At 35.8% G+C, this 15,309-nt stretch overlaps 1 protein-coding gene across 2 annotated transcripts; it reads right to left on the bottom strand.

Moving 5' to 3' along the window:
* Nucleotides 1–1,596: 1,596 nt before the first annotated feature.
* Nucleotides 1,597–15,054, bottom strand: LOC144448851 (replication protein A 70 kDa DNA-binding subunit-like). 2 transcript variants are annotated; one of them, XM_078139159.1, is made up of 17 exons: nucleotides 14,906–15,054; nucleotides 13,485–13,532; nucleotides 12,605–12,692; nucleotides 11,636–11,741; nucleotides 11,207–11,310; nucleotides 10,730–10,768; nucleotides 9,821–9,929; nucleotides 9,040–9,211; nucleotides 8,368–8,566; nucleotides 7,494–7,633; nucleotides 6,693–6,841; nucleotides 6,053–6,179; nucleotides 5,522–5,584; nucleotides 4,915–5,028; nucleotides 4,453–4,560; nucleotides 3,861–3,947; nucleotides 1,597–3,511 (listed from the first exon to the last, which is right to left on the bottom strand). In XM_078139159.1, exons 1-17 carry the CDS (start codon nucleotides 14,936–14,938, stop codon nucleotides 3,407–3,409), a joined length of 1,791 nt encoding a protein of 596 aa, XP_077995285.1. In that variant the 5' UTR covers nucleotides 14,939–15,054; the 3' UTR covers nucleotides 1,597–3,406. The 2 variants fall into 2 exon arrangements, with proteins under 2 accessions (XP_077995285.1, XP_077995287.1); XM_078139161.1 differs by having other exon boundaries at nucleotides 14,902–15,054.
* Nucleotides 15,055–15,309: the final 255 nt, after the last annotated feature.

Consider the following 15,309-nt stretch of genomic DNA (forward strand, 5'->3'; position numbering starts at 1 on the left):
GATCAGGAAAGGGTATTAATTGTTCTCCCCTCGAAATGTTAAAATATATGCACTCTTCCCCCCCCCCCCAAAAAAAAAAATCACAGACACCCACCCCCTCTCTGCTGTGCTTTGATTCAATTTTACCTATTATCACGTCAACCTGTTAAATGACACCAGAAAACACCCTTTTAGCTCTCCAATTTCAATAACATTTTTTTTTTGGGGGGGGGGGGGGTAATACGACTTCGTAAAGTTCGGCTTCCGAGTTGTGTAACTTTTAGCCAGATAACATTCATGACGAGAATTCTATCGTCTATTTGCTGAAAATGTGTCACTCCCCTTTGAAAAAAAATCTACACTTTACCACAACTATGCTAGGCTTAGAGTTACATGCATGCTTCGCCAATTCAACTCCAGTCTACGATGGTGTAAAATAAACAATAGACCCGTATCATGTAAAAACTGCATCTTCCTAATTAACTACATTTGTGTTATGTGCTTTGTAGACTTGGGGAACCAGTTCTACGGTTGTCAAGTTACAATACATGGACAAACGACTGACATAAACCATACGTGTAGATATCTTTTGTGTTTTGTCAATTTCATGGCAACACCCATAATTATGTTGTCATTTCGATGTTTACACATATTGTGACGTCCCAATTAGGCCGTGTGAACTCTACAACCGTGGACTCCCTTATCGATATCTATTCATCTCACGGACCGAACATCGGAACGAGAAAATCGTCGTTGGTGGCACCACTCTTGTTAAATTATTCGATTTGTTCAATTCTTAGGATCAGTTTCATCACCAAACAAAATGTCGACAATCAATACCCTCATTTACAAAATGTTACCTCCGACTTCAGTTTTAACGGTATACGACATAGTGATTATCAGAAAAACGAAAGACTGCATAGTTTCGCCACTAGGAGCGCAGTTCAGATATTAGATTTTGATAGTCAGGGGTGTCACTAGTCTATCTGCTAGACCTCGGATGTTCTTCCGATAGAATACGACACACGACAGAACATCGCTATCGAGGCCTCACTGCGAACTTCGTTCGCTTATATAGTATTGAAAGAAAGCCCGAACGTCTAGTCATCCACCGTCCCCAACTTCTCAAAGGATAGCTGCAGTAAATTGTTTATACTATAGTAATACAAATATAAATTCATAGTATTTTTACTACAACAGATACCAAGATGCAAGGCATTTCTTAGGCATGTCTTACACACCATTACAATTATTGCCGATTTTGAGAATGTATGGGCCACCATCTTGCTGTCAACAGTGTTGAAAATAGGACATGCACATATTATTCTAAAAGGCACAAGTATATTTTTGTACTGATGTGACATAAACATAAGGAGTGCACCTGTTAAGAGGCCAGCGGCTTCATGAAGATGGCACACACATACAAATGCACATGTGCATGCATGCATGTACACAATCACACACACACATACACACATACATACATCAAATCTTCCTTCCACTGAAATAAGACAACCACAGGTTAGAGTATCATATATAGACTTTAAGTAAGAAGCAAGTTATAAGAAACATACAACACTCAAAGATGTGATGTGTTTGAAAATATATAACAAGTCAAACTATGAAATGTTCCAACAGTGCAATAACATATATCCTATATCAAAATAATATAGTAATACGTTCCACACCAGCACAAAAGATACAATTGTAATTCATTTGAAGAAACTGTTGATTGAAACCGGTGTTTTTGCTAAGGGTGGTAAAATCTACTTAGGTTCCCATGTTATTTTACCTGGGTTCCCAAACAAAACTACTGTAGACTCTATGGGAAAACTGTCATTTTTACCCCTTCTCCCTTTCTGTTACCGGGGTTTCCAAGCTTTAGCAAAAACACTGAAATCAACAACCAAGCTGTTCCTTTCAAATGCTTCTTTTATTGTTATCTAACGACTCTGATCTTTCTTATAAGTCTTTTCATTACATGGAATCTAACAACCTTGGTGTTTGTTTCAAATCTTTTGTTTTATGAAATCTAACACCCTTGGAGTTTCATTCTTTTCCATGGAATCTAACAAGCCTCGCGTTTGTTTCAAATCTTTCATTCCTTAGTGTAACAATTCTGGGGTTTCATTCAAAGCTTTCTGTACAATGAAATGTAACAACCCTTGCATTCTGTTGAAATCTTTCTTTTCCATGAAACTAACAACCCCGGTATTCTGTTGAAATCTTTCTTTTCCATCCAATCTAACAAGGCTTCTTTTTAAGTCTGTCATTATATGAAATCTAGCAACCCTGGTGAGGTGTTTCTGTTCAAATCCTCCTGGCATGACATTAAATATGCATATGAAATATTGTAAGACACAGTTCAAAGAAAACTAAATCATACCAATAACATGAAACTATGTACTGTAAATTCATACCATGTGTAGTAAGTAAGGAAAAAAAGTTGTACGAAAGTTTCAAAATACAAAATTTCAGCTCTCAATGATATACACTTTTTTCTCATGTAACAATGAAAATAAACAATGTCTATGGAGAATTATACCATAGATTTCATCAAACCATAAAGCCATGGAAAAAACTGGTTCTATAAGAATGAGATGACACATACAGGATAAATGATGTACTTTTGGGGATAATGTAAAAGTGAAATGAAAATATGGATAATCACGTAACAACAATTTTCAACTATTTGCTATGAAACCACTGTTTTTGTTCTAGGCAGCAAGTAGGTGATATCAAGAGTTCCCCAGCTATTTTACCTGGGCTCCATACCAGTTTTTTGTTAAGGTTGGTAAGTAGGTAAAATCTGCCTGAGTTCCACAGTCATTGTACCTGGGTTCTATACCAGTGTTTTGTTAAGGGTGGTAAGCAGGTAAAATCAACCCGAGTTCCCCAGTCATTGTACCCGGGTTCCATACCAGTTTTTTGTTAAGGGTGGTAAGCAGGTAAAATCTGCCTGAGTTCCCCAGTCATTGTACCTGGGTTCTATACCACTGTTTTGTTAACGGTGGTAAGTAGGTAAAATCTACAAGCATTCCCGAGGTATTTTGTAATAATTCTATCAACACAATTATACAAAATATGGAAATCTAAACACCTTTCACCAGAATACCTCCCTGTATTAATATCTAGGTTCAGATCCCAGCCTAAAACAAATTGCTACATACGTTGTTTTGAGCAGAGGAAAACTCTCTTTTACTAGCTTCAATTACTAGATAGAGGGAGCTGTTACTCAAAAGGTCAAAAGGTGAATTCTGGAGTGTACACACCTCAATACTATAGATATAAAGTTACTTCACCCTCTCATCCATACTTAGGGGATAACTGAATCAACCCATGGCAACCAGAAATTAGAGGGGGGGGGGGGGTTAAATAAGAGTAAAGAAAGAGAAAAAATTGCAGACATAGTATCATGTGCCTCTAACTACATGGCAGCTAAGCTCCTTATGTCCATAATCAATTTCTTGCTGTGTTCCTTGAAGTCCAATGGTCTGACATCCATGGCTGAACATTTCAAACGTGTCTCATCCTGAAACGGAAAGAAATGTCAACACATGAATTACACATTCGATTTTCAATGAAAAAGAGTGAGAGCAGACATTAAACAGAAAGATGCATTATTTTACACCACTTGAGGGCGCTACTTTTTGAAAGGGGTATCAAAAGGTGACTAATAAAATGTACACTGGAAAAGTGAATCCCAATACACCATTTCACAGCACCATTCACCTGAAAAGTTTATCACCCTAAACATGTGTAGATAACTTCACTGAGAAAGTCTACTAGGATATACCATGAGAAAACACTATTGAGAGGTGCATTGAGATGTACCACTAGAGGACGTTATTCACTTCAAAGGTGCATTAGTGTATGCTTACATTGTAAGTTTCCTGTTTGATTCTCATCCTGAAGTTATAAGATTTGAAATTGGCTTCCTGGAAGAGGGCATCAAACTCTGCTTCATTCTGTGTAGAAAGAGAGGTAAAAAGTCAGATTAATAATGGAGGCCAGTATATCCTGTACTAAGTAATAATCAAAGATTGGAGATTGTCACTAAGTAACTTTCCGTTTTTCATATCCTAGATCTTTGCCTTTGGACAAACATTTTAAATAAACAATACAACGTCTCACTTGCTTAGGTAGTTAACAACATGTGAATATGGCACTGGAGGTTAGTTGAAATTGTAAATGTTCTGTAACTTTCTGGTTGGCTTTCAAAGACAAACACTTCTTTGTTCTCACAAATCAAAGTCTACATGACATAAAGCTGTTTGTGTTTCTTAATCACGGTTGAACTGACAAGTAGCCGTGCTTTTGTAGTAACATAGCTTTTAATATATGCAAACCTTTGTGCCAAGTTTAAATGATATATTCATGTGTCTACCACTTAAATAGAGGTACTGCACCTGTGTTACGGTAGCTATCTGACTAGTTAGTCAACCCCTCTACTGAAATATACAAACAACTCACTGTGTCTTTAAGATTGCCAATGTATTCAGCTTTCTGCCCAAGTAAACTTTCCGCTTGTCCTTGGAAACATGTCACCCACTGTCCATCAGCAAAGTCAACCACATTGGCCTAGAGGGGGGTAAGAAATACACAATATGTAAATAAAAGCAGCCACAAGAAATAACCATCAGTGTATCATGTTACGGAGCCCTCGCAAAGTCTAATTATTCAAAAAAATATAGCAGTTCCTAGTTACGAGATCAACCTGTGATTGTAAAAGTGAAGCAATCACTGTTTCTGCACCTCTCACAAGGTGTTTTCATAGAAAGCAGTTCATATGTCACTGCACCCTCACGTAGGCTTGCCGTTTTCATAGATATAAAAGTTAGGTGTACAGCGCCCTCATAAGGTTTGGCTATATTCAGAGAAATGAATCAGCCACTACGCTACAATGTCCTCTCCAGATGGTGACTATATACTTACCGATAACAACAGTCGATATTTGAAATCTTGGTATTCCTTATTACATTTCTCACATCGATATGAACCATCTGTGTTTTCTATCACCTTCTTGTTACATTCTGCCGATGGACATGCCTGAAATAAACACCAAATGTTATAAATCAATGCAGCAACTGTAAAACCTTACAGGTATTTTCAGGGTGAGAATTTCTTCATTTTTACTCTTTAAAACACTGACATGCATACAGCTGCACATTGAATGGGAAAATAGTTTAATATGTAAGTTTCAAAACATAGACTTTCCAATGAACCATTTCAGTATGTAGGTCAAGATAGCAACTGAGTCAGAACTTTTGTAAACCATTGGAATGAATTACCTAATTCACTAGGTGGCTTTATCAACATATCTATACCTCAGTTGTCTATGAAGTCGTTATAACACGGTGTATGTTCATCATGGAAGTTCTCAGATTCATACACAAGTTCTCTTCTTCCACTTTTGATTGAGAAACAGACATTTTTCAAACCAATCACTTGTCCCTTTTCAGTGTCTAACTGGATCTGTGTTTTGGGTTGCTATTTTTCACGAAGAAAAAATTACATTTACTGTGCTTTATGAAGACCTTACCTTGTACATACTGTTTTCTTTTTTAATGAAGATGACAGTAGCTTTACTGGTAAAATAATCAGGCTGTTAAGAAAAATAAAGTTGTAAAATTAGATTACATGAAAGCAGTCACGAAATAAAAGAATTTTTTAAAACAAACATTGGGTTCTGGAGAAACATCATTATTTTGAGTTGAAACTTGTGGTTCATTCATTGTTCAGTGGTGGTCCTTGCCATGGACATGTATTTCATTTGAAACTCTTTTGACAGAAGGTCTGCTTAGGTAAACAACTAGTCAGAAATTCAAACCAATGACTACACACTGTGATATGTCATAACTTTTGTTTATAATTCTTGTCAATTTCATAGAATCTCTCAATCAGAATCAAAATATATGAACCCCACCCATTTATACCCCTAGTTTTGGTTAAAGAAACTTCCAACAGATGACAAATATAGAATGAATATTTTGTTTCTTTTGGAACATGCTCATAAGATTTATAAACATGACACTCTATAGGTTCTTTTTTCATCATCTTCATGACCTCTCACCTTTTCTCCATAACCCAGGTTCTGTGTCTTGACCTCCATCAGGTTCTTCCAATTAGTGCTTCCACCCCCTCCTGATCTCTGTTCAGAAATGGACTGTGTTTCCTTGGAACATCCCACACCATCATACCTAGGATGACAAAATTGTGGTTGTCATAACGACCATTACATGTTTGTAACTGGATACAGAAAACCATATGCACACTTTTTTAAAAACTGCATTTGTTTTATTGCATTACATTAACATATGTCGATTGTTCTCTTTAAAAATTCCATGACAGTGGGCTTCTCGTGTAATTGAACCAAATTTACATATATTTGAATAACTTTAAATATGATTTAGTATCATTATCATTATCGTGGTCTTGGATAATCATACCTAATTTCCATATGGAGAATATATTGTTCAATGTTCCAAGAATCAATAGAATAGTACAATATAGTTACTTTGGCAATAAATTGTAAAGGAATGCAATGTTTCGATCTGTGTACTACGGATCTTGATCATGTGAAAATCAAGTGTGTGATCAAGATCCGTATTACGTCACATTTGTTTCCACTTTACCATTCCAAGTAACTATACTGACTCTCCTAATTTCCATATATTTGAATATTTAAAAAAAGACTTGAACACCAATCTTACCATCCCCTTAGGTGATGTGCTTTAGGTATGTCTGGGTTGATTTGAAGAACACTAGATTGTAGGAGTGACAAAGATCGCCCTCCAAAGTCTGACAGTCTGGCACCTTTGACAGCTAATACAGGATTATTAGAACCATCAAACTTCTCAGCCTAGAAAAGTAAAACACACCACAATTATCATTATGAGTCTTTGCTTAGCTTTAGAAATACTTCAATGGATAGGAGAAATCTAGTTTCAGTAATTCATGTACCAATAGGAGGTAATCTGGTTATATTTAATATTCAGAGAACCTTTAGAAGCTCTCTAAAAAATAGGCCATATGGATGAGCATTGGGTATTTATTTTGGATTTTAATTTATAAAATATTTTTATCATGGCTTCCTACTTGCGAAATCAATGTGAAATAACGTGTGCTAAGTCGTTGTTTGTAACTCAATAAATTGCAAAAGATTAATAAATGTCAAAGATACCCTATAGCAATGATGAAAATGTCTCTAATTTGCTGGAGAGGAGTTCTCCTTTTAAAGTGGCCATATGGATGAGGACTAGGTATTTATTTTGGATTTTTAATTTACAAAACTATTTTATCATGGCTTCCTCTTGAAAAATCAATGTGAAACAACATATGCCAAGTCTGTGTTCGTAACTCAAAACATTGCAAAAGATTACTAAATGTGTAAAAAGATTGTTATTGTACGTACAATAAAATACTTTTATACATTAAAAATCCAAAATAAATACCTAATCCTCATCCATGTGGCTGCTTTAAAGTAATCTGTTAAAGTAAAGAGTTTTACTTACGTCATCTCCCCACAATGTCATTGAGACAACCTTCTCTGAATCGTCCACAATCTGAATGTCTCTTTTAGTCACTTCTTTGTTAGTAGCACGGGTTGTGATGGTGGTGACATCTCCAACACTTTTACATACACCAATCACATCTAGGATATAATATGTACAGATTTACAATCTAAGTAGACACAAACTTTGTGAGATTCAAGCAGACCTGTGTAGTGGGTTTAGAGTAATGGTTTGGCCAGGATTGGAATTTGCAGGTTGTGAATACTAGTCTCGCTGCTGCCATCTTTTTTCCATAAATGGCTGATGTCTTTGGGCAAGATTTGAACCAAGCAGGGGTGAATAAATCATTTTGTGCACTGGTGGTCCCCAGACCAGTGCCTTAAAAAATCCAGTGGTCCTGCTGTAAGAATTAGTGGTCCAAGGTCCCACTAATGTGAAACATTAAATCTTACCTATGAATCTGTATATTCAGACGACTTTTTAACACAGTTATTAACAGTAAGGTATTGGTCCGATGGACCCAGGACCAGTGGATTTATTCACCCCTGCCATGATTGTGCCCCAGTTAACCTAACTGAATGGGGATAACTTAATAATCCTGCGCACCTCACAGGCTGAAGTGAGTGTGACTAACTTTGTAATTATTCTACTTTGTAATAAATTTCATTTAGTGTACCTGGTCATGGGGCCTCACTGGCTGCAATGAGCTTGACTAACTTTGTGATCATCCCACATTGTAGTCACATTCATTTAGTGTACATGGTCTGACCACTCACTGGCTGCAATGAGCTTAACTATCTTTGTGATCATCCCACTTTGTAATAAACTTCATTTAGTGTACATGTGGTTATTTACAATTATTTCTACTACTTACCAACCATGTTGTCTTTCTCAATGTTTTCTAAAGTATCGATTGGTTTGAAATCAAATTGTACATTAGGAATGTCATCAACATCCTGATCCTCACACGGCATCAGCTGGGTCTCGTTATTAAACGACATCTCGTAATCGTTCTTGATGGATGTGTACTGTCTGTTGGCAGTCTTCAGATTTCCTCTCGTTATGAAGTACACCTGTAATGTCATAAACATGGATGATTGGTGCATATTCTTATGGCCATTTGACCTTGAAAAACAAGTCCAAGGTCAAATTGAATATTCTCAATAAAAAAGTTCCACTGATAGTACAATGTTCATCTTACATGTCAACAAACACTGATGATGGTCATTTGACCTTGAAAAACAATGTCAAGTCTCATGACAGCTGTCCTGTCAGTCAGAGGTTAATAATGAGTGAGACTGGTGTTGGGGTTGGTATGGGCATTTACCCTTCTGCTAGCATATGCTGGTGAGGTGCTAGTACCAGCAATGTGTTAGTAGTAAGCTAACTCAACAAGTACCTGATGAGGAAATTGATTATTGAGCTGTACGAACTGACAGACACACACATACACAGACAAATTCCCTCCTGTTATAGCAACATCGCTAAGTTGCCTGCACGGGTTGATAAAATGAAATGGTTATATGAATGAATGAATGATCTTTACCTTGCCTACTTCCACCATGTCATGATACTTTTTACATTGATCATTGAAGGCAGTTGCTCGAATCTCAGCAGAATCATCTATCAAATCCATGGAAAACAAACATCCCTCACCACGGGAATTACTCCAGTTACGAATCTTTGACTTGTTGGTTACCCGGGCTCTGATGGTCCATCTGAAAGAATCAAGTCAAATTAAATCTGTCATCACTTCTAATAACACAAAATATGTGTGCAATGTTATAAGCAGTATCGTTTTCACATATTTTTTGTACAAATTTCAGAATTTCATTTTGTCCTATACGAAAATATGGGGCTGTTGCTGGTTGAGTGGTTAGCTCATTTGCCACATACTACAACAAATCTAGGTTTTAACTTGCCCAGTAACCAGGACTCAGTAAGAAAAATCTTATTTGGTTTGATCCTGAGGAACAATACAGGTTCTCAATGACTATTCCAGTTTCCTTCAGCTTTAACTCTGGGGAGCGGCACATGACATGTTTAATTTCCAAATTCACTTAAAAGTACATATTTTTATCATTATGGCTTATAAACACAAACTCTCCATTAGGAAATATAATACACATAACATAATTTTTCCACATAAAAGAAAACATTTTCTGTTCTTGCAACTGCAGCAGTACATAGCACTAACTCACAATAAGAAATATTAAAATGTGTACGTTTGGGTACAGTGGTATGGAGTGAGGCTAGCAATAGGAAACACTTTGGCAAGTCCATTAACACACTAAATTTCACAAGAAGTAGAATTTTGAAATGTGTACCTGTTCTGGTATGGAGTGAGGCTAGCAATAGGAAACACTTTGGCAAGTCCACCACCTGGTGTTGTGGGCATCTTGGGCATCTCATTATCACTACGATATGATGAAGCAGCTAAGAAAACAACAAATAATCACATCATAAATATACTGAATTTTGATATACATTGAAACTATAGTGAAGAAGAAATTTGAGATATTGAGACTTGTATTCTTTAAAGTCTTACGAATATCGCAAAAGAAATACAAACATAACTTATCTACTGTATTACTATATTTTGATAGTGAAATTCATGTACAAAACATAAAAATGAAAAAATAAAAACAATTTGTATTGCAACATTCATTCATTTCTTTTTGATGAAAAAATGAACATTACATTGAAAGCTATACAGTTTGTTTCCAAGTTGACTGTTTCTAAAACAGTCAATGTTTTTTTAAAGTGAATTACAAAAGATTTTTTTTTCCTTTGGAATTTCAATAATAATCTTTACAGCCTAGAAATGGGTTTTGTAGACCCGAGGTTGTATGGTACTAGGGCCTGACTTTACTAGGGTCCACAAGTTGTACTACCGAGGTCCGTAAAATTGATATGCAGGCTGTAAAGGGTTTATCATATACGATATGTAGTTGCACGGAAACATCATTTGAATCACATAACCACATACATGTAAATTGACTGACACATTAGTGTAGTCACACAAACATATAAATAGTGATGAAATTAAAAAGGCAAATTACTCAGTGAACAGATATCGATGAATGTGCCACTTGCCATATTTGGGCAATGTGTGCCAGGGTTTGATACAGAAAATTATTGCCTGGGTTTGATGCACATGCCCACCATTGAATTACATAGGCAGAGATACTGAGTATATGATAAATTATCATATCAATATATTAATTAAATGGTACCTTGGTTTAGTGGTTTGGCAGCTGGCTGACCCGTACTGCCTGTAAAAAAAGGTCAAAGGTCAAACTGAGCTTAGAGGTTAAACAACATGTAATACGTGGGATTTCTACACACACACAAATGCAAAACTGCACATTGAACAGTGACAAGTCCTTAGTACAAAATACATGCCTTTTTACTGCTTACAAACGATGAGTTGGCCAGTCAGTTTAAGTGTGTATGTAGACATGTTAGTCAATTAAATGTGTATGTGTAGACATGTTAGTCATGAGTTTCAGTTCATAACCATACATTTAACAGTCTGTATGCTATAGAAATTATCATTAAATGTTTGAGGGAAACTATGAAACACTTTTGCATTTGTGGAATTTTTATCCCACCATGAGTAACATGGCTTTTTTTATCTGTTCACACAGAGTGCATCTTTTTTCTTTTTTTCAAACATCAGATTCAAGAAAGAGAGACACTTGAAATCTTACCTTGGGCAGCAACAGACTGTGTAAGTGGAATGGGATTACCTATTTTGCATTGTACTTGATCACTGGATGCAACCACTGATACTTCAAGGATTATCATGACACGTCTGGAAGAGTAGGATAAAGTGATTTTAAATACTGGTACTTCTAGGCTCAAAGTTTATAATATCCGTGAATAGTTTCATCAGGTTGGACAATATCTTGAGAAAAATAGTTATATTTCACAACCAAGGTAATTTTTCATACCAGAGATACCACTACGAGGCAAACAGTTCTGAAGATGGCTGCCGATGGTAGTCTAACGTCAACGTTCTCTGGTATGAAAAATTACCTTGGTTGTGAAATATAACTATTTTTCTCAAAGTTTATAACTTTGACAAATATCACTTTGGTTGAAAAGAGTTGTACAGTCTTACAGGTAACTTGACTTACTTGTTATCCGCAAGGTTGTTACAGATATACTTTTCAAGTTGAATGATGGTTCTTACTGCTAGGTCTCCGTTGATGACTTTTGGATTTAGTTGGGTTGCCAGCATAGCTTGAAAAGGAATCATCCAAGACATTGACATATTATTTAAATATTATATCTATAATAATAATATACATTATTGCTACAATGCTGGAGAAAACATTTTAACATAACAAGTAATTATGATCCGGATTCATTTTTATTCTTCTTGTCTGCTTTTATATATACACTTTTTACCATCAAGATCAAATACACATCTGTCAACTTTAAATTCTTCTGAAATTGTAAAGTTCATATAGTCTGACTAAACCTTCAACACTGTCTTCTCTGTGTGTGATATCAGGGATCTAAATAAGGGCCCACGACTGACCATTCCACATTTCCTTGCAGGCTACTTTTTCAGGACTTTGTGTATAGCAATTTGTTGTTTTAACCGCTACATTTCCATTGGTTGGCAGACCCCCCCCCCCCACCGTAGGTATTACCTGGCCTGTGTTCGCACTACCCATTCGTACTGCCAAATTTAAAAAACTTGGTGAAAATATTTTCTACATCATTAGCCACATTGCGAAAGAAAAATCAGCACTCGATCTGAGTGTGTACACAACAAAAACTTTTGCATCCACACGTAATGTAAAAGACCTTCGAAATGGTGATATAATAAAAATTTGTCTATTTGAAAGGCATTTCCAAACACCAGTTTAAAACCATTTGCAAAAGAAACTGAAAAAAAACTTTGTCACTCATAAAACTAACATGTTATCGTCTTCTAGTTCTAGTACAAAATATCATGTCACACAAATAGCCTAAACGTTATCCCTAACTACATATCCAATGTCACCTAATTTTAATTAAATTATCTATGTCCCTGGATATCGTGAATATAAGTACTCCTTCCTCATTCCAAAAATAAGCTAATTATCTACATATACCTGAATGGCTTTTGAGACCATCTGATAACAACAGACGATATCTGTCTGTATTGTGTTGAATGGTGGTACTGTTGATCTTCTTACAACCCTGGATATGAAAATATACTATATTAAAGAGGGAACATCACTCCAGAAAATGAAGGCATTTTCATAAAGTATGGATGTTCATGAAAGATGTTTTACACTGACAGGCATAAGCACTCAGGAATCATGAATATTACTGTGCAACCATGAATATATTATTTCTGCTGACTCCCATAATGCAATGGCCCACAGCAAAGATACCCTACAATGGCACAAGATCAACTTGGTATTTCTCTGAAATTGTAAGTAATTGTAGGTGATATAAAATCATGAAATGACTCTCCAGAATCCATAGTTTATGAATATGTCTCCATTTCCTGGAGTGGTGTTCCCCTTTAACTAAGAAAACATGAGGAATGGACATAGTCTGTAAGGTATACTGTTTCGGGGAGCCCTAACACATCAATCGACCCCTTTCAAGATAGCTGATAGCATGACAGGAGCATCATATCTTGCGGGCAGACTAGAATGGACAAACTTGACAGTGTAATTCTTAAATTTACAGTGGTAGATTTCATTTATTAATTCTTCAGACATATCGGTTGTCTCCATGTAGTTGGCAGATGTAAATGCAACAAAATGATTGAGTTTTCATCTGAAAATGACATCAAGTAAATGGTGTCTTTCTTTCATGCAAATTTGAAACCATAATATCAAGTCTCCATGATTCTCTCTTTCCTGTCTGTAAATGGCAAGTACAGTACAGATGCTACTATTAAAAGCTCTGTTAAGGAGAACACTGGATGGGCTAATGACATAATGGTATATTGTATATTTTGAGTTAGAGTGTACTTACCAAGACCTGAACCACTGGTTTGTGTGGCTGGCCTCCACCTGCAATATTCTGAAAGAAAAACAGACAAGAATAGACATTGATTTATATCATTATTCCCCTCTAAATATCTTTTATGAATTTTAAAGAATGACAAGAATTTTCCGTATAAAAACAAATGAGAGATTGTTATTCAGACGAAGCAAATCATTTCTTGTATAACCTTCACTCAATCTGCAAAATGGATGACTACTAACTGACAAGCTCAGTATCGCACATGTGCATGACGTCCATTTATGTTGTGCAGCTGTGGCCATGGCATCTGTTTTGCAACTCGAATGAACATTAGACAAGAAATGCAGAATAAACAAGACCAAGGTTAATTTAGTAATTTAGAGCACATTTCTTTATTCCTTATAGTCAATAACAAGTGTTTGGGATGTTTTTTTTAAATCAAATTCTGTGTGCAGGAAAAAATGTGCAGTCTCTGTGTTTCTAATAGGGAGGAACCATAGCGAAGTTTGATGAAGATTTGTCAGTTATCAGAGCCCATATTGCCAGTTAGGTATGCATTTCCAACAGTGAAAATGTCATGTGTACCCACTGTGACACTTATGCATCACAGAGTTCTGTTATAATTATGTGCTTATCCAAAACAAACTTTGTACAAATATCTGTGCTTCATTTCACATACATCTTGGAATACTGGTGTGCTCATGGTCATTTGTATACTGTATATCTACAGCCTGGTATGCAATGATGTTTAGTTTTTTGGTATTGTACTGTACTGCAGTGTAACAGTACCAATATTATTACAAGTATGTACCAATGTAAGGGTGCATATATAATAAGTCTAAGAATACATCATACATTGTACATGGTTTGGTTGGTATTTTTTCCAAGATTTTAACGTTGCTTTAGTTACATGTTTATGTTGTTATAAATAATAAATAAACTTACATCATTTAAATATACTATAAACACTTCAAATCCTGCTGAAATTTTTTTGTTCTTCAAATGTTGTTGTTGTATTTGACCAGTACGTTAGTGTTTTTTTTACATAACTGTATCTCACAGAAGATAGTTGTTAATAGTTCAAGTTCAAGTAGGTGGTAAAATATTACACACTATCACAATGGTAAAACACATGTGACACTGAGAGTACAACAAATCATTATGAAATTCAGTTTGTTGGTTTGTTACAGACTGTTGAGATAGTGAATCGGACACCAGCTATTGAAATTACAGGAACAACACTGAAGAAGATGTTATATGCATACAATTTACCGAAAGATATAGACGGACTTCATTGTATTATTACATTTTCATGGATCATGCATCGGCCATTGAATAACATTCATCTCATCTGTCATGCCATGGCATCTGGCGGGATCTTACAAAACATCCGAGGCTGCGAATTTTCCCGTCGTTCTCAACATACCTACCTCAATAGCACCTGCAGTCAAACGAGAACTCATTCTGATGATTTGTCTTTATAAGCTGGTAGAACGACTAAACCTTCAGCTCCGTTTATACGTCCCTGCCAAAGTATACTTCGTCAGCACAATTTATTCCGCGCCAAAGTGACCATATGAAAACACGAACGCACGAGTCTCACGAGAACTCCCCTGGTAGAAACTACGCATTAAAGGGGTGGCTATTTTTCGTTAGGGGTTTTCATTTGAGTTTATCTAATGTAATTACTAATTTGCCATGATAAACGAAACTCACAATATTATTAAATATTTTGAAATGTACGTATAATTCTTTTGAAAGAAAACAATGGTGATTTGAAAGAGATTCTTAAAGATTGAAATAAAATGTGTGAACGAGGTAATTAGAGACCTTT

Source organism: Glandiceps talaboti, chromosome 18 (genome assembly GCF_964340395.1).
Source record: "Glandiceps talaboti chromosome 18, keGlaTala1.1, whole genome shotgun sequence".
Lineage (NCBI taxonomy): Eukaryota > Metazoa > Hemichordata > Enteropneusta > Spengelidae > Glandiceps > Glandiceps talaboti.

Coding starts and splice junctions, on each gene's coding strand:
- LOC144448851 (XM_078139159.1), bottom strand. CDS start 14,938: ATGAGTTCTCGTTTGACTGCAGGTGCTATTGAG. Junction 9,212..9,820: donor CTCACTCCATACCAGAACAG/GTACACATTTCA, acceptor TGATTCTTTCAG/ATGGACCATCAGAGCCCGGG. Junction 3,948..4,452: donor TTGGCAATCTTAAAGACACA/GTGAGTTGTTTG, acceptor CTTTCTACACAG/AATGAAGCAGAGTTTGATGC.